Source organism: Meleagris gallopavo, chromosome 15, assembly GCF_905368555.1.
Source record: "Meleagris gallopavo chromosome 15, MGAL_WU_HG_1.1, whole genome shotgun sequence".
In the NCBI taxonomy this organism is placed as follows: Eukaryota; Metazoa; Chordata; class Aves; order Galliformes; family Phasianidae; genus Meleagris; species Meleagris gallopavo.
In genome coordinates this window covers 7,405,010-7,430,525 of record NC_139418.1, presented here as the reverse complement: position 1 = coordinate 7,430,525, position 25,516 = coordinate 7,405,010, and the positions used below count along the sequence as shown (strand labels likewise).

Genomic DNA, 25,516 nt, shown 5'->3' with positions numbered 1-25,516 from the left:
GGCGAGATGCAGAGAAAGCTGCTCTGAGTGTGCTGGGTGGGTCTGGTTTGTATTATGATTTCAGAACGTGACAAGTTCTGTTAACAGGCTACTACGTTTATTCTCATCTCCCTTGTCTTTGTGTACAAGGGACAATTTTGCAGCCATCCCTGCTGCTTTCCATTGTATGATTGTTTTCATCCAAACCTGCCCATAAACTTGTTCCCAACTCATTTTAGAAACAACGAAAGAAAAACAACAAACCCAACCCTGCTTGTTCAAGGGGAGATGATCTTTGGACATGCAGTCACACTGCATGCCAAATGCAAGGGGAAACAGATGGAGGAAAATTAATCCTCACCATCAGATGAGTGATGTTCTGTAACATTTAACCTCTGTCACAGAAACAGAGCAATACTTTTTCAACTTTTTCCCTTTAACTTCTAGGCTGACCTAGAAGAGAGATCCTCTGTGTCATTCACAAGTCCAAAGAAGTGTACTTTGCATAAGTCTAAATGCTTTTTCACTCTACAGCAGGCTGCTTTGAGAAACACAAGTCACCCAGGCTCATCTCTAAGCAGAGCAAGACAGGACCTGCCAGGGAGCTACTCATGGCTTCAGGCATTGGACAGAAAATCCAATCACATAAGTGTACTTACAGTGGAATTTGGTATGTTTTTGTAAGAAACCTGTCTTCCTAGAGCACTGAGCATGTTACATGAGATTTAAATACAGGTGCCTTGAACTCTCGGCCTTTTTCTCACATAAAAATACACATTACTGTGCTCAGCTGCTGAATTATGTTTATCATTTTTAATTGCTCTGTTCAGTGCTATTTCTGAACTGCCTCCTTTATAAAGAATCAAAACTCTACCTTCAAGAAGTATCCAAATAGCTCAAGGAACCAACTGCACAGACCGATTTAACATCCCCTTCTCCCTCACTGAGCTTAGCACTATGACAGCAGCAGTTGGCACCTGGAGGTTGTACTGGCCAGTACAGAAGTATTACAGTTCAAAACAACTACATCAGAAAAAAAAAAATCATTCAAAGCCACTTTGCATTCAGGTCATAACAGGAGATCTCTGGACCACAATAAAGTGATCCGAAACACTGATCAATGACAACAGCATAGATAAGCTTTTTTTTTTTTAAAAAAAAGCAAAACAGAACTACTTAACTGCCTAATGCACCATTTCCATTTTACTGGACAGTTAAATTCAAATGCTCAGACCTCAGAAGGTGGCTGAGAAATCATATGCAAAACACTCAAATTTGCACTTACTGTATATAACTACTTGTAGAAAAGCAGTGTTTTCCCTTTGAAATTATTCACAAACTAGAAAGATGAGGATGAGCTGATGTGAAAATGTAGAGAGCGAGTCACTGGCAAAGCAGAAGGGAAATGACACCCCAACCCCTCTTCCCCTCTGACTTTCTAAATATCCACTTTTTCTGTGAAAACAAAAACAATCTCTGCACTAATTCTCAACCCTCCCAAGTACAAAGCTATGGTGTGAAGCTTTTCACCCATTTCTTCAGCTTTTAAAAGTACAGTGGAGAATTCACAGCTTAAGGACAAGTATTTCCAAACAACATGCAGATGCTGCATGCCAGCAAAAGGTACTGATATTTAACCAATGTAACTGGACTCAGGAGGTCATAAGGATAAGATGTGTACTGTTATGAAACAAAAACCAAACAACTTAGAGCTCTGCAGCTGAAAGGTGCACCAACACCTGCAGAAACAATGAGAATTTTACAGCTCTATGGTCAGCTTCTCCTGAACTTTTAATTACAACACCTAGATAGTTTAAGACCTTTACATTAATTTAATCAAAATGTACAAAATGATTTTCACATTCCAAAATACTCAGTGAAAACTGATCAAAAACTATTTCTCTCTTTAAAGCCATGCAACAGGCAAGCCCTTTTGACAGACAAGCCTTTTTACAAGTAAAAGTTGGGCTTCAATAGCTGTACAAATTTATATGCAACAATTACCGCTATACATTAACAGTGACACCTGTTGATCATCTCTTCATTGTAATTAATTTTAATGAATTAGTTAAGTCTTCATGTATAGCCAAATGAGCCTGGAACTTCTGGAATTACAGCCAATATCTGATCTTTTCTCTTCCAATCAAGAATTTAGAGTGTATGTTTTTTTAAAATGCATTTATACACTTATGTACATATATATTTATGACTGTATATATACATACAAACATAACATTATTGTTTTAAGAACTAGATTGCTCAAGTCTACTGAAAGAATTTCTCACCAGCCTCTGTGGTACACAGATCTCTGCCATTTCTTAGCTGCATAGGAGGGAACTGTCTACAGACTCATAAACAAGCATAGAAAAAAAGAAAAGAGTCTTGGGTATTGGAATGATCTTCAGTACAACTACTGTCCAAGAAAAGAGGCCATGGGATCATCAGGTCTCTGACGTTTCATTCTATAGGCTTCCATTTCCTCTTCTGTTGGCTCCCTGGTCTCATATACACTGTTGTATGGTCTCTTCCTCTCATCTAACTGCATAATTTCTTGAACTTGCAGGAGACGAGCCTCTTCTGCATTTAATGCCTGAAATGGAAGAAAAATGCAATGAAATTAAAAAGAAAAATAATAAAGAAAAAAAACCCCAAATTTTACATTAAATCCTAGCGTAACAAAGATAGAGCAGGCAGAATGCTGAGATAAGCAATGCACACATGCCTAGCCACTTACAGAATACCTTGCGTGCTGTTTAATGCACATTTTTTAGTCTTAACCACAAGACAACGGTAAGTTGGGATTTTGCAAACAAGATACTCCTTTCCAATTGCCAAGATCAAATATGAAACTCCTGGGTTCTACTTAAAAAGTAATCCTTATCCTGGAAGGACAAAAACATGCCATCTTAGGGGGTTGATTTGTCATTTTTCTGTTAGGCTGTAATTTTTTATATGAAAATATACCTTTGGAAATACAAATTCTTCAGTTCCTCAAATTACTACTATACTACTAGAAAAGCAAAAAAAAAAGTAGAGTTTTTTCAATTAACTATGGTTTAGTGTTCATATGCTTCAGACACCCAAGGACATGGTGCTGTGTTTGCACAGGGTCCATTCAGCAGTGGACAGGATAGCTTGTGAATGGATTTATTTTATTAGCTGTGAGTTGGTGCCTAACTATGGGATTAAAAAAAAATGCTACGTTGAGCTTTGACAATGCTTTTTATCTCTGCATCTTTAATACTTAAACTGCTGTGTTCTGTGACGTCTTTTAGATATCTGCAATAGTAATAGGTGACCAGGAAGGAAGTATTCTGTATCTTCTAAACAGAATCTTCCAAAGCTAGAGAAACAGGAAATAACAGCAGTGTACTTTAGAACATCTAACAGCATTTTAAATTTGCTTCAGCTCAAAATTAACATAAAAGAACTGTCCACAGAATTCTATCGCAGACCTATTACAGAATTCATAAACCTGATGTAAAATGCATTTGAAGCTCTTTTTGCCACAAAAAAAAATTGGGAGTGCTTTTGAATGTACCTTTTTAAGTTTTTCTTGCTTCTTTTTCTCTTCACCCTCACTGTCTGAATTTGAGCTCTTCTTGTGTTTCTTCTTTTTCTTCTCCTTCTGTTTTTCTTGGTGGATCTACAAGGTGGAAAAATAGCAGCAGTTAAGATTCAGTGAACAGTTGTAATATTCAAACCATTAAATCCAAACTGTCTATTAATGCTACTGAGAGCTTAGTTTTTAATAGGGATGTCAATGACATAATTATGTTTGGTAACTTCCAGACTTACTAAAACGACTTAAATAATTTTGTAGTCACGCATACGTTTGGGTTGCTTCAAGTGATAAAGAAAAATATCTCCCTTAAAAAGGGAAACAACCCACCTCCATCAGTGTTTTGGGCTTTGTCACATGCTCCTCCTCTCTGGGTTGCTCCTCTAGTAAGTTTGCTTCAGCACTCTGTACAGCAGGCAAGAGAAAGGATATCCATTTACAAAGTATGTTTGAAAGCAGAAGGACAACTTAAAAAGCAAAATCATCTAAGGCCTTACAGAGAAGAATGCCTGCCAACTCTTCTCAAATAGAAAAAAAAAATACTTACAGCAATTTCTTTCCCAGCTTCTCCTGTACAGTATGAGAACTTGACAAATGAGTGGCAGCATTTGTAACCCCACTTGCCTTCTTTCCAGTATGAACCCCAAATGCACTGCAGGAAAAGATGACAGAGCAGTCATAACGACACTCCCTATGAGGCAGGATACCATTTATTCCTGCCATTATTTCCTGATGAGTAACCTTTTCAAACAGCCCAGAGGAGAGAAGTTAAGAGAAATTAGGAATTTTACATTAGTCTTAGAGGAATTCTTTAAAAATAAACAAACAACAAAACAGGATGTGGCCAACATCAAAGGGAAACAGAGGAACTTCCTTTTCAGCTTAAGATGGTCATCATAATTCCTTAAATTCATGCTGTGATAGTGAGGTTGAAATTCCTTCTTTGTAGAAGGATGAATTTACACGCTGTTTTGATTTTATTCTGCTGCATCTACCACATGTCATTCCCTTCCAAAGGGAAGACTTTTTTTCCTTAAAGTAGGTACTTACTGTATGGTTGTTGATCTTCACATCTTCCTCATATTTAGAGCAAGCAATAGCTTTCTCTTGTCCTTTGATCACTGTTCCATGTCTAGAATACTCTACATAATCTTCTGTTTGAGCTAACAGCAGCTCAGCTGGTGGTGCATCTAGATGTTCTTGTCCTCCATACTATAATGCAAGAAGAAATCACGTGTGAGAGTTTAAGAAAGCCTATCTATGTAGTTAACCATACATTTCAAGAATGCCACCTTCGGTGCCTTCTCTATCCATAGCATGTAAATCCAGAAACACAACACTAAAGGCTATGAGAAATGCATCTCCTATGGCCGCCGACTTTTCTTTTATTCCTGGAGGACCAGCAGGTATCCTTATGTTAGTGGTGTTTCAAAGCAGGAAAACTTTCCAGATCAAATCAAAGGCTGGAAAGTACACCTTAGTACAACCGAGCACATTTTCCCCTCCACTTCACACTTTCATGTTGGCAAGGTCAGAAACCTACGTGGATTATTGAGTTCTTTGTCAGTCGGCAAGAAAACCAATAGCAAGATACATAGTCATTAAGAAGACTTCACCTAAAACTAGATTCTGAAAACGGTTTTTCAAGAGAAGAAAAAAATTAAAGGAAGCTTTCTGGCGCAGCCGCTGGGCTATTTTTACAAAGATTTTTAAAGCACATGGAATGTTTTTTTTTTTTTAACCACTTGTATTATTTTTAAAACAAAATATCTAGAATTCATTGTACACACTGGTGTCAGATTTTTCACTAGAGAAATTTTGACAGGTAAGGGAAGCTTTCACAGTAATCTAAAGAAATATTTATAGATCTTCAAAGGTTCCTGTACTAAATAATGATTCCAATAGATTAGTGTATATAAATATTTTAATTTACATATCATAAGTGTCATTAGAATAGCTGCTATGTTTTCACATAATGTTTCCTAAGAATCAGAATTCAAACTCGACAGAATTCTAACTAAATAAAACCAAATGTGTATTACCTTCTCTAGAATGCTTTCTTTCTGCTGTGCCTTGAAGTCTTCTTTTTTCACTTTGAAGGATTTATAGAGCAGCTCTAGTTTTGTAGGGTCTGCTTGAAGATGAACTTCAGAGCCTTTGTCATAAGCCTCCCAAGCAAACACTGTATACACAAGAGGCATCACTCAATGTTTATTCCCAAACTAAGGTACTCATTCCAATTTCCATCTTTAATTCTCAATCTAAAAGACTCTTCTTCTGCAGAAGAGCAGCATTAACTTAAATCCTTAAAAACAAACAACCAAGAAATAAAACCCAACACAAAGCCCAGTAAGTCACAGAAAAACAGAAACCACTCACGCTGAGTCTGTGCCATTGAAATGGTATCTCCAGTGTAACGAACAAAGTTGTCACCTGCATAACCAACCCTGCAAAAAAAAATAAAATAAAAATATATATTTTTAGCATGCAACTAACGTGATTGTCTTCTAAAAGCAGTCATGCAACACTAACAGGAAAATAAACTTCCCTGTGCCATGAGTTACAAGCGGAGGGAGGGAAGGGAGCACGCAGCTCAATACATGAAATTGAAGCCTAGGCTCCCAGTGGTCATGGAAGCACTGGGCAGCATTTCAGAATATTCACTGCCTGCATTTATATGGGTACATCTTGCAACACTTCCTTGGAGCTTCACCTAAGACACCGTGCATCATGCTTGGATCTGCCTGCACGAATGGCAGGTGATACTCAAGCAATGATCCTCAGCTTTTGGATTTATCAGTCTTCCCTGCTCAGCTTCAGTGTATTTCAGCAATTTAAAACCTGGTAAGAGCTTTACTGCCCTTGGTTACCTTTTGCTCACCTCTTCGTAGAGGTTCACAAACTGTAGCTGGAATTTGAGAAATCAAATTATGTTAACAAATTCAGTTTTCACCTCCCCACAGGCACCCTGAAAAGTTTCTAGTCTGCAGTACTGTAGCAGGAACACAGATTCAATAAAGGTCCAATTATGACCAGGGAGAAGAGGAAGCACCCGCATCTGAAATAAAACTGACTAGCTTCACTCTATCTGGGGGCAAGGAGAGGTGCAAAGTGCACTATTTGCTGTCATTTAGCCACTGCCATTCTGTTTCAGGCAGCAAGCTAATTCAATTACTGTACCCTGAATAAATGTTTCTATTTGCAGTCTGTCTGCTTTCTATGCCCACAACACCACACAGGTCAAGGCAGGGTCACAGCTCAAGTGCTTGACTCAGGTTTTAGGTGAGACACCATTACGTGCCCTCCTACAGTATTCAATCAAGTGACCTACCTAGCCAACAATAAAACATTCAGACTTTTTCTGTGCAGGCTCTATGAATACACGGGGAGCTCTCGTTCCTGATTCTGGCACTTCGGGAACACAGACACTCCATGTTAGAGGTCTCCAGTGCTGAATGCCTCCCAGCAAACAAGGGAGGAAGTTTTAGATTCAGTCACTGAAATACTTTGCATAAGCATCATCATCACTGCTCATAAATACCACTTGTTCTATGTCAGATAAATGATAGTTGATGTACTCCTGAGGATTAAAGACCAGTATCAATAAAATACTACTTTTATATACTAAACCACGAAGCTAATAAATAGAATAACTTCTGCACGTTTACTACAAAGCATTATTGAAAGACTCCTCCTCCTGCAACTGACTAGGGATTAATTAATAACATGACCTACAGATTCAAAATAAAATACAAAACTATTAAAGCCATCTCATTTTGAACAGAGTTTGTTGGATGCACCAGCATGACCATTTCAACTTACTCATCTGGATTCTTGCCTGTATTGGCATATGGATTCTCCCTCATTGCTCTCGTTTTGGGATCATAATAAGCAGAGTTTGGATCTAAATTCCTCAGGTACTAGGGGAAGAAAAGAAGATAAGTTACTTTGTTAACATTTTTCATTTTCAAAGAACTGAAATTACTGCTGATGCCTCAACTTAAGAAATTTTAAAAGAACAGAGCCCTTGAAAAAGTCACAGAATAAGCTGGAAGTGAGCTGAGAACTGACCTCAACTTCCAAACACAGGGACTCACATTCAACCCAGTGATAACTGAGCGTTCAACTTTTAAAATTCACCAATATGAAGAAAAAAGAAAAAAGAAAAAGTGAAGTATTCTTGACTCACTTTTGCAATATCTTCCCGAATACGTAAATTCCGAACTGTGATTCGTCTTTTAGAGTCAAAGTTCTGCCCAGGCATATCAATGTCATCTGCATATTTATCTTCATCTTCATCTTCACTGTTATGATCTCTCTCCTAAGAACAGAGATGGATAACTTATTTAGAAGCAGTCATTCACTCTAGAGACAGGAATCTGATTTTAGTGGTTTCATTACAAATGGGCTTAGGTGTGCTTATGGATCATGCAGTTACATTCATCATTCTAGAAACACTCATCAAGGATTTCCACTTTCTCCAATTAAAAACTATAACTGTGATAAATTAAAAAAGCTTGGGCAAATCATACCATGCCTTAAGAAGCAGTTACTTACACCTTTAAGGTTTGACAACACACAGGAATTAAAAAAAAAAAAAAAGCACAACACAAAACAACAATTAATAACAAAAAACCCTTCATGACAGAAAAACAGGCAGCCAGTGATTGAACCCAACTCTGAAACCCTTATGCCACCCTTGTTTTGCTGTTTCACTAACTACAGGTCCTTTTTTCTGCCCATGATGTGATGCAGTGGGTATTCATCTTACTGTCTGTGAATTTGGTTCCTCTTCTCCCCACTGGTGTCTTGGGGAGTTCTGCAGCAAACAAAGAGCACATCAGCAGAGAAGATAAGATAGTGCAGAGAGGAAAGGCAGCAGGCAGATCAAGACCAAAGCAGGACTTTGATGCTGGATACAAAAATACAAAGTACTTGTGGCACAAAATGTGCAGAGATCACTACGTGTTGAGTATCCTAGGGAAGAGCTCGTAACACAAGTTATAGACCTTGTCACTGAATTACCAGCCAAATTTCTAGGATTTGCCATTCTTACAAAGGTTCAGTGCTGTCACTAATACCTAAAGTCTGTTACACCTTTAGAGTAGAACAGATTGGAATATTTCACATCATGCAGATAAATCCAAGATTAAATTCCGAAAGCTTTAAAAAAAAAAAAAAAATATATATATATATATATATTAAAAAGCTAGGTATGCACATTAATAGCAGTGACAAGAACACTGAGATTGAATTCCGTCTTCTGATTCAATCTGGAGAAACAGAACCTAATTTTTTTATTCGCCTGCTTAGCCTTTCACTTTAAATGTTATTCTGCAGTAAATACGCGCATATAAAAAAAGAAAAATACAATAGCAGCTTTTATCTGGAAGGTCAGAACTCTGTATTTTGTGCTGGGTCAGAGATTTGGTTCATTCTGCCACCTGGTGACAAAGTGCAGGGTGACAATCTCTGGAAAATAGATTCTGATTGTACATCATCTATTGCTTATTGCCTTCTGTCTTAAAATACCAATTCAACAACTCTTTTGACGAGAAACAATCCCTATGTTTTCTCCATGTTAGAAACCTGGAGTTAAAACTCAGAAATTGAGCTTAGGAAAAAAACATGCCATTAAAATCAGAACTTTATATCAAATATTATCAAAAGCATTACCTATAATCTAAGAGGAACCTGCAGAAGTGGAAGATGCAGACTTTGCAGAGTTACAGTCCAGAGGGAAATATCTATTCTCAGCCTTCACATAATCAGAGACACTGCAAACAGCCATAGCAATGACTGAAGAAGAAACAAGCCTGGCTCCAGGATAAAGAAGGTATCTTCCTATTCCTATTTATACCGACCATAAGACGACAATCCACATAACAATCACTACTTCAGTATTAGACAAAACAATCTTTAAATTAAAAAAAAAAACAACCCAACATGCATCTCAGAGTATGAGCAGAATTACTATATGGCAGCTGAGCTTTCTGATCTAGAATATCACATCATTAATTTTACAGGGCTAATAATCAGAAGGAACTTTTGTCCAAAAGTGAAATACAAAGTCAGATATTTGGAAGAAGGTACTCTGAATTCTTGTACACGACACACAACAACCTGGTGCTACAAAGAACTTCAATATTTTGCAGAGTATAAAAAGCAACAGAAAAGTGTATAGAGAACAGACGCATCAGAGAGCAGAAATAACCTGCTTGGTTTTTAACTCAGCCTAAACAAAAATTAAAAGTTTAATGCACTTACCACTTGTTCCAGCTTTCCTGATGCTAACTCTTCCTGAAGCTTCTGGGCTTTCAGCGTACGCTTCGCCTGCGTATCATGCAAATGCATTTGTTTTAATATCTCCTTTTAATAGTGAGCATGCAGTGATGTCATAAGCATTTATTGTGATCACTGCCATTTAAAGCTATTATTATAAGAAAATAGGCTTCCAGTTCTCTGGGTGCTTGTAAAAATATAAGCTTAGATGAGATAAACTTCAGGCTGCTGAAGACTCACCAGTTTTCAGAGCCCCAAGGAAAGGAAACTACACCTAACTCACCATTTCACTGTTTTACGGTATACTGTTAAATAAGCAGTTTTACTATAGCTCATGCACCTGTACCACTGCTTTGTGTAAACTAATTTAAGAACTACAGCTTATTTTAGTTCAACAGTGTTTGAGAATAAATGTGTTTTGTATTTTACCATAGTGTCCTCATAATGTAGTCAGGAATTTCAGTGGTTAAGGTAGTTCATTAAGAGATAGTGCATGCATTTACAATTCATACAAGAATCGTGACATTTTAGCAACTAAAGTGATATTTTAAAGCAGCACACGTTTTTATGTGCATGACATCACAGAACCAGAGGCACATATGAACAGCCACTGTTCCACAATAGTAACAAGGACTCTAGACAGTAAGCACTGCTTAGAAATTCCATTTTTGCCTACATATTTATCTGCACCTTGGTCAGTACATTAGAGGGTTTGTCTAGTAAATGCAAGCAATTAGGAGAGACACAGTATGGCAGACCCACACTCAGATCTGTATTTCCCTATTTCTAGTGAAGTCTGCTAACACAGCACGCACCCAGTTTTTCCATTACTGATACAGCACAAGGTCTGATATTAGCAGTGTGCAAAACACACACTCTTCTCAGTGAACCCAAACACTGCATCTTTCCCCAGTGAACTGTAACACCTACATACCAAGTCAACCTTGGCATATTCCTCTACAATCTTCATGTGCTCTTCTGGGTTATAACCATTCCAGCGATCTCGCTTTCCATCGTAATCAAACATCAGCTGAGGCTGCACGTGTTCATCTGGTGCAATATTCATGCCTGTGTATTTTGCTCCCACTTTCCTGGGTCTCTGTAAGTAAAAACATACAAAAAAGTTGGATCCATCGATCCAATTGAAACATACACTGAGACACCACTCTTTAAAAATAGTATCAGTAGAGCACCTGTAAAGCCAGTTAAGCTTCGCATGATAAGCCTCTGACTTGTAAATAAATGCAAGTAGTTCAGTTTGTATTTCAAAATAACTGCAATTGGCTCAAAAAAGAAAATCACATTTTTTAACTCAGTTTTAGACAGTAAGCAATGCAAGTAAAATAATTTCTGAGGACTGCTTCTAGCTGACAAGAAACAGAAAGATGGCCACACCAACACTGCAACTGAAGTACACTAACATAAGGAACTAAATGTCAAACACTTCCAACTTTTACTGCAGCGTTTCTCACAAGCAGAATTAAATGGTGATTATTTTTTTCTTTGTTTTGCTCTTTATTTTCCCTACAAAACAGCTGACTGATTTGGATAATTTCAAACAGCATTATAACACTTGTAATCTTTTCCAAAGTAACTGTTATTTCACCTATAGCAAGACATTTCGCACTGCAGTCACATTCACTTTTGAACCATTAAAAGATCAGCAGCGTCAAGCTTACCTCCATGCAGTCCTTCTTTTTGTGTGTCAGTGCACCACAGTTCTCACAAGCTCCTTTCCGGTATCTGGTAGCTATAGAGTGCTAAACAGCAAAAAACGACAGCATTAAACAAACCAGTGCTAAGATTCATATGGATATTTCCACCAACGGATTTATTTATTTTCTAACACAACCAAAGCACGCATGCTCCAAACTCAAAAGGCCATTTTGGTGATCACCAAACACTGGGTAATACTTGCTGAGTACAAATTTCCAGTTCCTGTCACCCTCCAAAACACATAACCAGAACTTGCAGGGTATCAATGCCTCTTACTGTACAGGAATAAACCACAGCTCTGTTTCAGGACAAAGGCAGCCCCATACCTCTTTCACTCCCCGTTTGTACCAGTCTCCCGAGGAGTTGTACTGCTTCTGCTTCTCCGGCTGAGGCCTCTGATGCTTCAGCGTTGGTCTTTTGGAAGGATCGATGTACCACGGGACTGAAGATATGTACTGAGGGATGTGAGGATTGATATCTCTGCGAAAGGCATTATGAAATTAACACGCGGCACAGGAAAAAAACACCACACAATTCAGTTAACAAACAGCTCTTACGTTAAACTCTGTAACCAGGTGAACCTATTTTACCAACAGAACTGTTAACTTCGGACGAATCTGCTTTACGGAACTCACTTTCCTTCCTCATCCACCTCCGCAGGCGCGTTCCCCAGTTTCCTCTGCTCCTCCAATTCCTTCTTTTTCCTCCAGTCCTCCCTCGTCATCTTTTTCGGCTCCTCCATGCTCACGTCTCCAGGCCCTCCCGAAGGAGCTGCGTTTACCGCTGTCCCGGACGCCATTTTACTTCCCCCTGTAACACTAGAGAACCACACGCGTTCAAATCCGGCGAGGCTCTCCTCAGGCACCCCTCATAACCGCCCAGCCGCCCCCGGCCCAGCACCCACCCCGCACCTCCGCCGCCTGTTTACCAGCCAGGCCACGCCACCGCCCCACAATGCACCGCGGCCCGGAGCCCCGCCCCTTAAAGGCGCCGCGTCCCCCGAGGAACCGTCACGCAGTCACCACGGCAACGAGGCGCCGGAACTCGGTAGTCCCGCCGTTGCCCTGGCGCCGCTGAGCCAATCGGATACCTGAGCGTTAGTCGAAACAGCCAATGGGAGGAGCGGAGGGGCTGCAGGCCGCCGTCTGCACTTCTCTCCGTCCGCGCTCTGAGCCGCTCCCGCCCGCTCCGCGCTCTCCTGTTCCCGTCCGGCTCTCACCGCAGGTAAGTGTGCGGCTTCCCGCAGGGAGTTCTTTCTTGGCTGCCGACCGATCCTCCTGCCCTGGGGGAAGAGGCTCGCTGTGACCGCTGGCTGCTCGCTTTACGAGTCGGATCGCCAGCCTAGGCTTCGTGCGGTGAGCAGCACTGAGCGCTGGAGAGAAGTGAAGCAGCAAACCGAAAGCTTAGTTAAGCCTTGCCGCGCAGGATTGCAGTGAGAGCTTGAATCTTTCTCAAAACGTGAGCTCCGTGCATCGATGTATCCAGGGCCGATAGTCTGTAGCTAAACTGCTGTGGCACGATATACGGCTTGCTGCATTCTCTTCTAAGAGCAGCACGCGGCAACTGTCATCAGAGTCACAGAACGCCTTGGGTTCGAATGGACCTCAAGGATCATCAAGCTCCAACCCCCCCCACTGCTGCACGCAGGGCTGCCAGGCTCCAGATCTAATAGTGCACCAGGCTGCCCCGTCCACACTGGCACCATTCCTAGCATACTTCTAACGCTTGCTGTTTCTGTTAGCAAGAACTGCTTCGATTTTCTGTGTGCCTTTCCAGGGTGGTCTCATCAGCCCAGAGATGTCAACGCTGATCTTTGTGGATAAGGAGAATGGTGAAGTCGGTGCTACTAAGAACCAGTTGAGGCGCCCTTCAGTATCATGTGGGTATATGCTCTATGGAGGCAGTGTGGAATGGGGTAAAAAAGTGCATGTCCTGGATTTTGTTAATCGCTGTTTTGAACAGAAATAACAGAACAGGTTAAGTAGATAAATAATAAAACTAAGTTTATCAACTATTACAAGTGTGGAAATCACCTGTCTTTTGTCACAGACAGGGTTTATACTTTTGAGTTATAAGTGGAGAACAAGAATTAGCTATCTAGCACACGCACTTCATTAGAAGCAAGCTTTAGTGTTAACACGGTGTAAAGTTTGCCTTCCCTTCCTGTCTGCAGCAAAAGTCTTATCAGAAAGAACGCAAGTCAATACTCCACTTCCAAAGAAAACAAACAGAACTCCAGCCACATCTCACTCTGTCAGAAAAGCTCTTGGAAATGTGAACAGAACTGTAGGAGTTACAAGCAAGAAGGAACAGATGAGAGATAAAAATCAGCCTTGCAGTGCAAAGAAAGTGAGTACAGCCCTTCTGTAAAGGATGGGAATCAGAGGAATGCATGACGTACCGACAACAGCTTAGGGAACACACAAGGGCGAAGAAGTGGCTCTAGACAAAATATTGGCTGGGTTATTGTCTTGTTCATATTCTATTTAGTGGGTGTTTATTGTTTTGAGCCTAAATATCATACTGCAGAGATTTGTTGCCACTGTATATCATCATACAAGCTCAGCCGAAGCATTTTCCCTTTTGCAGCTCATTTGTATCAAAGGTATTAGAATTCAGACATAGCTGGAGAGCCTATATGGCAAGTGCTCATGTCTTTTCTATGCTATACAGATTTACAGGCACAGAAAGGGTACTACACTGAGAAAACATGATAGCACAAATAACGTGACTTCTTTATTTTAAGGTTGCTGAAAAGACTGTTGGATTAGAAAGCTGGGATGCAGTGGGTGATGAAGCTTACCCAGAAATAGAAAACATGTTTCCTTTTGATCCTCTAGGTAAGACCTCTTGGGGTAATTACTAAAACCTAATTAGATTTTGATTAAGTGTTGATGCTGTAAGCCTTTCACTGAGCTGTTGTGGTGAATGAGCTGGTATTACATTTCTCCAGAGTCCTTTCTTAAAGATAAGGGCATTCAATATTTTTGAAGCATCACCTTGTTCTTGTTTGAATGTTTTAAACATACATACTGCTTGATATAGTTGACATAGCATAGGGATTAGAGAAATTTCTTAAAGCTCTTGCTTTATAGTGACTGTTACATACACTTCAGATAAGCATTAGCGTACAAAACTTCATGGACACTACTACATAACTGTAAATAAGTGCTCCATAAGAAGGAACTATTGTACTGAATTGTCCTGGAACTACTCCCATTTCACTTAATCAAAGACAACTTGCAGCTTCTCGTGCTATTGTGTGCTGTTACTGAACTACAGCATGTCTTTCCTAAACAGACTTCGAGAGTTTTGAAGTTCCTGAAGAGCACAGATTAAGCAATATCAAGCTGTATGGTGTTCCTCTCATGATACACACAAGTACTTGTGACAGATCTGTGAACATAAGTTCTTCACCTATAAAGCTTGAAAAGATGCCATGGGAGTCTGGTAAGTGAAAAACTAGCCTGAGTTTCAGTGCATACAGTGCTCGTTAGGGAAGCAAGTTGGCTACAGTAGCAAAGAGCTATTGCTCCTGGTAAGTACAAGAGCAGGACACTTGTCTCACAGAGCTCTTGGTATATGACTGAGCTGAATTTAACTGGTCAGCTCTACTGGCATAGGTAGTGGTCTCAAAGCTGCTCTGCCATGTAACTTTCTATAATGTATTGTTAACTCATTTATTAGGAGGAATTGGCTTATACAAACTAACAGTACTTGACGTAGTCATTGAAGAGGCTTTTGCTAATCCACCAGCAGCTAGCTTGAGTGTAAACTTCTGGATTTTACGAGTAACTAATCTGCTCTATTTCTAACTTTCAGACTTGCTACAACCACCTACTGACTTTATTTCTACGCTGGATGACATCATTGATATGCCACCTATGAACTATGACTTTTAAAAGTATACTTTGAAGTTTCTATTGAGTTTTCTGTTTATAATAAAGGTTAGTTTAACTTGTGAAACAAAACTTAACTTACTTTTTTTTTTTCAGTAGAGTTAATATGCTACATGCCCACGATGTAGGCATTTTACTATCTGACAGGCTATTAAAACTAAGCTTAGTCTTGCTTAAAAGCTCATCTATAATTCAGTGTTCCATACTATATCCAGATGTTAGTATATGAATCTTCAAGTCACAAGTACAGATCCAATTTCTTCTTCTCACCACCGTTGTTCCAGTTCCTTTCTGTAATCATGTAAGACAAGTCAGGTTTAGAGATGGCATGATTCATAGTTGCCTGCTATACTACAGTGGATAAAACTTTTTTTTGGGGTGTTTAATGAAGGCTGGAATATGGGGCCCCTCACTACAAGAAAGACATGCCCTGGAACACATTCAGAGAAGGGCAACGAAGCTGCGAGGGGTCTGGAGCACAAGTTGTAAGAGGAGCAGCTGAGGGAGCTGGGATTGTTCAGTCTGGAAAAGAGGGATGACCTAACCACTCTACAGCTGCCTGAAAGGAGGCTGTGGTGAGATGGAGGTCAACCTCTGGTCCCACATAGCTAGCAATAGGATGAGAGGAACCAGCCTCAGGTTGCTTCAAGGGATGTTCAGGTGGAAAATTAATGAATACTTCTCCAAGAGAGTAGTCAGGTGCTGAAAGGGTCTGCCTGAGGAGGTGGTGGAGTCACTGTCCCTAGATACAACACATACAAGAAAGATATAGATACTGTAATGAGAGATGTGGTTTAGTGGGAATTATTGGTGATAGGTGAACGGTTGGATATCAAGATTTTTTCATAGTGACTCTACGATTCTAATACACTATTCCATCTTCCTCCAAGTTTTATGATGCATGTACACATGTAGTAGTTACGTATCTACTACCTACATATCTACAACTATAAACACCTGTTTTTTTTTTTTTTTTTTACAGAAAAAAAAAGAAATATTTACTTGCAGTGGCTGTGTGAATTCACTCTTGTGAAAAAAAAGAGAGTGAACTAATAGCAGATTCATGTCCTTGCTTGACATACACACCACATTTCTAATTCTTAAGTATTTTTCCAAGCAGTAAGAAACCAGTTCAAAAAGCATAATGCTATAACATGATGGAAAACACAGCAATGATAGTGAGGTAGCAGAGTCCCAAGCTGCAAGAAGTGAGAAAAAGCCCAAGTACAGCAGCCACGAATGCTGAAACAAAGGAAAAAAAGGCACTCACCATCAGAAGAACTTAGATAAGCAGAGATCTCCAACAGGACACCCTTATCTCCACTGCCAACCCTTAAATGAGGTCTGGGAGTGGGGGGATCCTGGTCCCACCCCTTCCAGTCATTCGGTTGCATTGCATACACCTGAGCTCCCCCTGGTTTGGCCCTGCATTCCCACCAGGTGGTTAATCACTGCTTCAGGCCATGACTTAGCATTTCTGCTACAGAAAGTCCTAGCAAAAGTCAGGAATCATAGCCAGTAATGTTTGCTATACTTCTAGTTTTGTACACAACATTAGCAATTGATGTTAACTTGCTTTTATAGTTCCTGGGCAATACTTTGATCTGCCTGGGTTGCAGTAGCCTGAGCTGCCTTAAGCTCATTCTGATCAGGAATTACAACACTGTGATAGTTTTTTGTTGTTCTTTGAGGCAGCTGAGCTCTTGTACACTGAACAGGAACTGCTGTGTCAAATTTAACATCATTGTGACTGACAGATGAGGGACGGAGCTTGTCAACAGCTTTATTTTCCAAATTGGTAGGTGTGTAGTCTACATGACATTTCAAGGCTGAAGGAAAGCAGGTGTTACAGAAGCAGTTTAATGAGTCCAGACTAGTGGTTTTCCAGACTTCTACATCTCAACTCCTAACCCCTTATTCCCATCTCCTGTCTATGGAGACTTGTAGAGTGTGATTTTGAGTCCATGAAGATGGAAGAAGTGTTTTGATCCATAGATCCTATTAAAAAAAAACCAACAAAACTACTGGATAAACGTAATTGAAGACTGTTTAGAGAGCAGCTTTCACAGTGCTTTTCAAAGCAGGCCTAAGACGACTTAGGTTTTATCGAATCTTTAAAATGAACTTGGGAAAAAGCAGCGTGTAGAAGCTTTTCTCAGAACTGTTAGAAAGCTTACAGTCTTGTGGAGTGTAGCAGCCTGGGTTTTGCAGTGTGGTAGTCTGTGTGCTCCAGAATGCCACGACTAAGCAGCCACAAAAACAGCTTTCCAGCTCATGCTTATACTGGTACTTGAAGTAACAAATATGTTAACTGCATGTTAACTAAAAGAAATCAGGCTAATTTGGTGCAGATCAGGGACGGTTTTGGAAGCGTGCTATGGCTGCAGCCTGACTGCTTGAAGGTGTGATATGAATGTGAAACTGTTTTCTCTTCGTGCTGTGCCCCGCACAGCTGTCAAAGGTAGAGAAAATCCTCTTCAAGACCAGAAAGGATAACAGGCCTCGGAATGTTTCAAGTCCGTAATGCTTTTTACTCATCAGAAGCAGATGAGCCCAAAGGTAGACAAGCCTTTTGGGAATTGTCCTATTGCAAATCCTGGCCTTTAATCAAGTTTGCTGTTTCTGAACTATCAGCCACCTGAAATAAAAACAGGCATTCATTCTGCTTTGCTCTCAAACTTGTCAGGGTTTTAGGCAGTGTTAAATACCAATGAATTATACAGTAGCTGCTCTTTGTCTTTATGACTAGCTTCTTGCCCTCGGCTTGAAACTTAAAAAAAATAATCAGGAGAATATCAGACCAACAAAAACTCTGAACTGAATTTTCTTTAATCATATATCTCAGGTTTTTGATGACCCTTACTTCAGACTCAAGAAATATCAAAATTAGCATTGCCTTTTCAGCTGAAATTTAAGTTTGGGTATAATCTAACAGTCACAGGAGTTAAGGCAAAACTAGAAGGAAGTAAGAAATGCATAGTTCTCTAACTTTGTCTCTACCAGTTCGCTTCAGCCGGAACAAGACTCCAAACCCAATTGAAGCTGAAAATGCCTGTAAGTAAGGCACTGAAACTGATCGCACAGTGCCACCATGTGGCCTCCCGTGCAGCCATGCAAGTTAACATAAAACAAAACAGAAGTCATTTGATATAATACAAAACACTGGGCAACATAGTATGACATAATGCAAGGCTGTGACGCTAAATGAAGATAAATGCATAAATATAGGCTGCATCTATTTGCATGTCCATCTGTTTGATCTGGAGAGATATTAGTATTTTGTGCTAGGGAGGTTTTTATAACAATCCTTCATTATTGGTTCTTCTGAAATATTCAGTAATCAAGTGCATACATCTATTCTTCACTCCTCCAGTAATTACATTTTTGTGCCTCACCCACAGTGTGGGTGCTCATGATGTCAAAACATTCAGTGCATGCTTGCTAGCTGTAAGATTTCATATCGGTATGGATAACTTATGTCATGTTCATAAATGATTATCAGATGATTGAGACAGTCTTCCTGCTGCTGGTAAACTTTGCCCTCGAGCCTCCCCTGGGGCTTTTTTTATTCTCATTGGATTCTCTGATGAATGCAGGTCAAATCTGCCTCAAAGCTCTGCTCTGTAAACATTTGTCAGAAAGATCAGTTGGTTTGAGTTAGCTTTTAATTCCCCCTTTCAGGTACTTCTGAACTCAGTTGCTTGGGGTTAAAGGGAAATGCATGTTCTTGTGATTCTTGCAACTTGCATGAGAACCAAGGTGAGACGAGGCTCAGTCATTGTGGATTGAGCTTCCTGTTTGCAGTGACTCAGTGAGATCACAGTCACAAAGGCGCAGTCTCTTCTATCAGGAAAACATAAACTTTTAGGCACCTTTTGCGGCTCTGAGGCTATGTAAGCCCACAAAATGCTGTCTTCTTAGATGCAGGCAGCCCGCCCTTTGGGAATTTTGCACTGCTACCTGTTGTTTCAATTAGGGGCAAACACTATCTTTGGTAACCAAAAAACAATTTCCTGAGCAGTTTTGCTGTTAATATATATATAAAAAGTTGCATATATTGTAAAATGTTGCTTCTCTGATGGGACAGTGTCAGAAATAGATACAACTTGAGTTCAAAGAGGTGTCAGAGCATTACTAACAGAATAGCACTAACAGAAGCCCTACTTAAAACTGTTTGCCTTCTTTCAGTGCACTCAATCAGGTTTACACTTCCTGCCAGGGATTTTAAATCCATGGCTATGATACAAGTGTTTGGTATCTTGTTCTCAGTCTGAGTGATCCTTAAAAGGCCAACGTAACCGTGATGTGACTGGGAAATCTGGATTGTAATGAGGTATATAGAACAGGTCCCTTATTGGCTGCTATCAGTCTGTCAGATGCTGTCTTTCTCAGCAACCTGATAGTAACAACCACTTTAAATCTTTACCTGAATTTCTGCAAAGAGAACTCAGAGATTCACTTAAAAATAATGTCTTAGCAGGCTGAGTAAAATTACTGCAGTGCACATCAGATAACTCACCCTATTTGTAAGGTGCTGGCAGCAGGAGGCACAGTGGTAACAGCATGCATTACAGCTCCTGCAGCCTGACAGCTGTGCTGCGATGATGTTTGCCTTTGGTGCATTGTGCACAGTGCAGGCATCTGTAATGGGTTTCATTCCACCATTAATGTGAAATGGAGGGCAAGAGTCAGCTGTAAGGAATTCAGTGTGCCGTTACCCTGTGGCTACAGGGAACAGTATATCAGCTGAGGGCGTTTTTATCTTCCGTTGTTTAAAAGGAACAGAAATTAGAAGCCTGCAGGCAATTGGTCTCTCTAGGGCTAGTAAGGCCATGAATTTTGTAACTTTTATTTTCACTGTCGTTTTATTAGTGCTAGCAAAATGATGTATAGAAGTACAATAACGTCTCTCTGATGCCCCCAAAGTGGTACTCACTGTGTGACAAGAGACACAGGCGCTTGGTGATGCCACTTCCCTCACAGTACTGCAAGCTCAACTTCCACAAGCTTCAGCAGATCTTACAACAGCCTGCAGAATGTCTCCAAATGCACCAATTTCTGACCTGAGCAGATTAAGCTTTATTACTTAATAAGGTTGAGATATGTCGTGGCAGCAGTGCCCAGTTCAAACAGCACTTTCTTCAGTTCACAGCCTTGGTACTTAGGAGTTGAATGTTTTCTTCGGGAACTCAGTTTGTGTAGAAAATCCCAGACAAACAGCTGGTTTTGAGCAATTTGGTAACTTAAGAAAGAACCTGTTCCACTTGAGCATTTGGTTTGACTTCAGAGATATGCACCCGGTCTCAGTTTCACAGTTAGCCCTGAGTCCTCTTAATAAAAGGATCGTTCTGAGCTGTGTGGTGAGAGATTTGAGACAAAGTCCTGCAGAAGATGTAAGAGTATGGGTGGGGCAGATTCTGAAGAAAGATTTGACCTCTTTTTTTTTCTGCCCAGTAACCCAGAAGTAAATTACCAGCGTGATTAAAAATGACATTTGTGGTGCATACTCAGCGCTGCAGCCTCAGGCCTGTGCTGCCTTCACGTGGGCGCTCTACAGCCCTTGGGATTTGCTCTGGTGCTTTCTAGAGACTGCATCCTAAGTCTTCTGCTCTTTCCCAATTCAGATTAAATTTCCATGAGCAAAAAACTCTGAGCTGAAAGCAGTCAAGAGTATCGAAAGTGCCTGGGGCTACAGCTGTGCTGCTGTCAGAAGGGGCTGACTGCAGCTTGTGCAGGCACATCAAGAATCCTTCTGCCTGGCTTTAGACCTGTTGAGCCTCACGTGTTATATGCAGCATTCCTTTGGCTCCTCTTTCTTACTCTGGAGCCTGTACTGTCTGGCCTTTTCACCCCTGAGTGGCTGTGAGTGCCAGAGGAGAGCAGTGCTGGTGTCTGCCATGTCTCTGATCGAGGTGCAACCAAACAGTACCTATGGAAGATGCCATTTTCCTGCTGCCTTCCTGCCTTCCCCCTTTAACTGCTGCATGTTAAAAATCAGTCAGTTCTCCGTTTTGGTACTGCAGGCATGGTGGGAAAGCCATCAGGCACATCTGAGCTTCATGCTGTGGGAGGCAGAATTGGGTATTGCCATGTTGACAGCCAGGGGCTGTGCAGGGGCTGGTGCAGGAAGCCCCATGTCCTGTTGGGGAAGTGGATGTTCTGGGGCGGAAGCTTTGAAGGATGAGGACAAAGAGCTGATTATGTGTTACATTTTATTTGAGGATAACACATTCTACCAGTGACAGAGGACGTTATCACTGTGAATATGTTATGAGTGAGCACACAGTATGGCTGCAGAAGGATCCAGAGACCTCAATGACAACATCTGAGGGCATCAGAGTTGGTGCTGTGAAAATACAAGAGGGTAGGAATGTGGCTGACAGCTTGGTAGGAGGAGGGTGGTAAAGGGAGCTAAAGGAGTCAGCAGCAAGAAGCAGCGTCCTTGGACTGAGTCGATGTTTGGGGCAGGTGGTGGGGATGGGGACACAGCCAAGAACTTCCTAACGCTTCTGGCAGGCGGCTTTTACCTTCTTTGGCGAGCTGGGCCACAAGAGGGAGCGCCTGTTACCAACTGTCAGAAGACGAGGGACTCGAGCAAATTTTTCATCAATTCCTGCTACTACGGAGCTGTGTAGATGGGCTCCAGCCCTCAGGCTTCCTGCACAGCAGGGATCGGTGCTGAGAAAGGCAGAGGGGGCAGAGCCTTTGGCTTCTGCACTCTCTGCTGCTCAGCGTGCTTTACACAGGGATAGATCTCAGCGATGCTTCCATTGTGATTTCTTTCTGTAATTGCAACTGCCTGTGCATGTGACATGGATCCTGATGAGGAGAAGCCTCTGATCCCAAATTACAGACCTTTGTCTTCCCAGAGGGCAGAGGTTGACCCTTTCTTCAAAAAAAGCCTCCCATCTTTCCTTGTGAACAATACCAGCATGGCTGTTGTGCAACAACTGAGCGCTGTGTACCACTGTGACTCCTCTCTGTTGCTGCTGCTCAGTTTTTTTTCTCATATCCAAGCATGATGTTGCTATTAACCTTCTTTAAACAGCCAGCTGGATAAGGGCTGTCGGTGGGCTTAAGTAAAAACGCCTGGAAATGTTCACATTCCCTGTAGTGGTTCTTTCCAGCTCTGTGGTCTGAGTGTGCACCTCAGAGGATGGAGAGATGAGCTGTGCCTCAGGGAGACTAAGCTGCTGAGCTCCCAGGGAGCTGAACTGAAAGTCATCCTGTTCTTCCTTCTCTGGTAAACTCCCAGCTGTCCACGGGGAAACAAAACTACCTTGTGCCTGCCCCTGCAGTGAGGGATGTCCCCGGTGTTGTTGCAGGGGAATCCCAACTATGGGGCCCCGCAGATCCTTGCTGCTCCCCTGAGTACTGCAGGGTAAATAACATGGCCAGCGTCCCCTTTGAGGGACCTTGGGCAGGTGCAGGAATTCTGTGTGGTGACCAGGTCCCTGATGGATCTCAAGAGCAGCACCGAATATTTCTGCAGGATAGCAAAAAAGCTGCTGCTCCACGTGCTGGTGAATCAGATGTCTTCAGAGGGATGGACTATAGCTTGTGGCAAATCTCAGCAGGCACAAACAGCTTCTGTGCCAGGATGTCCCCATCAGGGGATGTTGGCTTTCAGCTGAACTTTTTTCTCACCAGGAATATGTTTCTTGGCTTTGTTCTAGTTCAGATTCTGCAAACTCCCTATGACTCAGTGCTGCAACAAGGAGAGAAAAGATACAGCTTGATCAGTTATTGTTTGGCTTCTGTTTTCTGTAAGCCTGGTGAGCAAAAACATTTCAGCTTCAGGAATCACTAAGTTAATATAATGTTAAGATAAGCTATCATCTTCTTCCTTAATCAAATACATAATAAAATAGAAGGTGCTGCCAGTATTTACTAGTTCAAAGGGTTTTCCATTTTATTCAACATGATAGCACCTCCTTGTAAACATTTGACTAGCCAGAAGTGAGCTTCTCTATGCCTGCTGCTTGGAAACTTCCGTCAGGAGAAACAAATTGTGATTCTTTCTGATGGTTTCTTTTTACTTTCAGGAAGTTCTATTGGCCTAAACATATTGAGCATCAAACAGTGAGTGATGGTTTCTTTGCTGTTCACACCTTTCCTGCTTGAAAGCTTTGCTCACACAGTTTTGTTCCTACAGCTGTTAAGGTACTGTCTGCTCCTTTCCATCCCCTTATTTTTTAAAAATAAACAAGCCTTGACAAAACAGCCAGCACAACTGTTCTGTGTGTAGGCAGCCACATATATTTTGCTTTCAGCAGCTGCGTGATGCTTTGCTTGCAAGTGCCTGTTATATTTATTTCATCTCCTGGATTTTGTGAAGGAACTTAAGTTCCTTTTAGGTATTTTAAATTGTCATATTAAGTGTTTCTTTTTTATGAAATAAAGATTCCAATTCCAAACCTGACATACAAAATCTAACCCTGAAAAAGTTAGAAATGAAACATCATTTTTTGTTGATCCAATGTTCCCTGGTTCCAGAAGCATTTGGACCTTATGAGGAAAAAAAAAAAGAAAAAGAAAAAGAAAACATTCCTGTGGGAAATATTTGATTTGAAGAGAACAGCACTTTTCTATGAATAATTATTCCACTGGAAAATGTTCAAAGCCTGCAAGTTGCAACCAGGTGCTGGACTTTACTTTTTTACCTTCTACCCAGTCTTACCCCAACTACTTTTTTTCTCCTTCCAGATAAGGAGTTCTCTGCAATTTCAGTTTTGTAAACCTTCTTTGGAAGTGTTCTTCCATGCTCACCCTCCAGAGTCTTACTCTAAGTGTCTTTTGAAACTAGCAAGGATCTGGCAATGCTTGGTACTGAAGTCTACTCACCTTGAGGATGGTCATATTTTACTTGTCTGTCTCCTGACTCCTCACTCTGCTGTATACGAACATGCTGTCACTTTAAGCCTTTTGATACAGCAGCTTGCTGCTTTGTAGATTATTTTTGGGAGGAAGAAGCAGAGAGGCAAGGGCCTTTGCTAGCACTGGAACTGAGCCAGTTCTGTCAGTTCTTCTACAGTCTTACTTTTTTATTTTCATTTTTTAGCTGAAATTAGCATCCTATCTTTCTGATTGATACACAGAGTACAAAAATGACACGTCCTCCTGACAGCTTCAACACTGTGCCTTGAAACACAGACTAACATAGTAGGAACCTCATGCACTCACAGCCAATACTTCACCTATTTTGTCCTGTTTGGGAGTCTGCAAAAGCTGGTGGGAATTTGTTACTAACCTCAGTTGTGGGTGCTTGTGTGACTGCCCAGCCTTTCATGCTGGATGTTCTTTCCCGATGCTGTGACCAGGAATGCAACTCTTCTGTGTGAAAGGCAAACTGTCGAATACCTCAAACATAATTTTCAAAGATGTGTGTGTGACTTCAGAATCCAGGTTCTATTTTTAAATGCAGCTTGTGTGCCTGCAGGTACACCTACAAAAGGACTTGGGCCTCTTCTGCACCTATCCCCAAAATGCAGTTCCTCAGATCTCCTGCCATAACGCTGCTCAGCTGTGGTCATGCAAATAGCTTACGGCTCTTCTGATTATTCCAGATGAGTTCCATGATAAACATTTGTTTCTAGGCAAGCAGATAGACTTTGGCTTATGCCTCAGCCTGCTGAGATGTTCTTGGGCCTCCTTGTTCTATGGAGGCTGATATGACAATGTTTTCAGAGCAGTTTCTCTAAGATTCAGGCAGTGTGGGATGGCAGCCGAGGAGGAGGTGTCGACGTTTCTATTTCCAAGAGCACAGTACTCATCTGAATGTGTGAGAAGCCTGTGCTCAAATTTCAAATAGCTTGAGAACTGCTCAAACTATAGTCCCAGCAGGGCAACTACACAGCAGTTTTCTGAGCCACCTCTCCTCGGTGGAGCACACAGGAGCATGGTGCCCCTGGCAAGGGGGTGGGCCTGCTGGTGGTGGGCCTGAGCGTGGCTGGTGGTCAGCCTGCTTGTGCAAGGAGAAGGACAACTGTTGGTTCCTACCCCTCTGGTCCCTGCTCCCAGGCTGGTTCGCCTGGCTCGGGATGGCTGTGTCTGAAGCAGTGGAAGGGGTTGCTGTTTG

At 41.3% G+C, this 25,516-nt stretch overlaps 2 protein-coding genes across 7 annotated transcripts; one reads left to right on the top strand and one right to left on the bottom strand.

Moving 5' to 3' along the window:
- Positions 1-1,747: 1,747 nt before the first annotated feature.
- On the bottom strand, positions 1,748-12,589 carry SLU7 (spliceosome associated SLU7). 6 transcript variants are annotated; one of them, XM_085236750.1, is made up of 16 exons: positions 12,468-12,589; positions 12,175-12,357; positions 11,866-12,019; positions 11,503-11,583; positions 10,758-10,922; positions 9,809-9,874; positions 8,313-8,360; positions 7,731-7,862; positions 7,364-7,461; positions 5,921-5,988; positions 5,584-5,723; positions 4,592-4,753; positions 4,089-4,193; positions 3,872-3,946; positions 3,521-3,625; positions 1,748-2,569 (listed from the first exon to the last, which is right to left on the bottom strand). In XM_085236750.1, exons 2-16 carry the CDS (start codon positions 12,336-12,338, stop codon positions 2,390-2,392), a joined length of 1,743 nt encoding a protein of 580 aa, XP_085092876.1. In that variant the 5' UTR covers positions 12,339-12,357; positions 12,468-12,589; the 3' UTR covers positions 1,748-2,389. The 6 variants fall into 6 exon arrangements, with proteins under 6 accessions (XP_085092876.1, XP_019475922.1, XP_003210369.1 ...); XM_019620377.3 differs by having other exon boundaries at positions 12,451-12,573; XM_003210321.5 differs by having other exon boundaries at positions 12,175-12,349; positions 12,451-12,549.
- A 19-nt stretch (positions 12,590-12,608) lies between these two features.
- On the top strand, positions 12,609-15,510 carry PTTG1 (PTTG1 regulator of sister chromatid separation, securin). Its single transcript, XM_010718908.4, has 6 exons — positions 12,609-12,763; positions 13,316-13,418; positions 13,713-13,888; positions 14,286-14,379; positions 14,840-14,989; positions 15,362-15,510. The coding sequence occupies exons 1-6, from the start codon at positions 12,653-12,655 to the stop codon at positions 15,439-15,441; spliced, it is 714 nt and encodes a 237-aa protein (XP_010717210.2). The 5' UTR covers positions 12,609-12,652; the 3' UTR covers positions 15,442-15,510.
- The last annotated feature ends 10,006 nt before the right edge of the window (positions 15,511-25,516 follow it).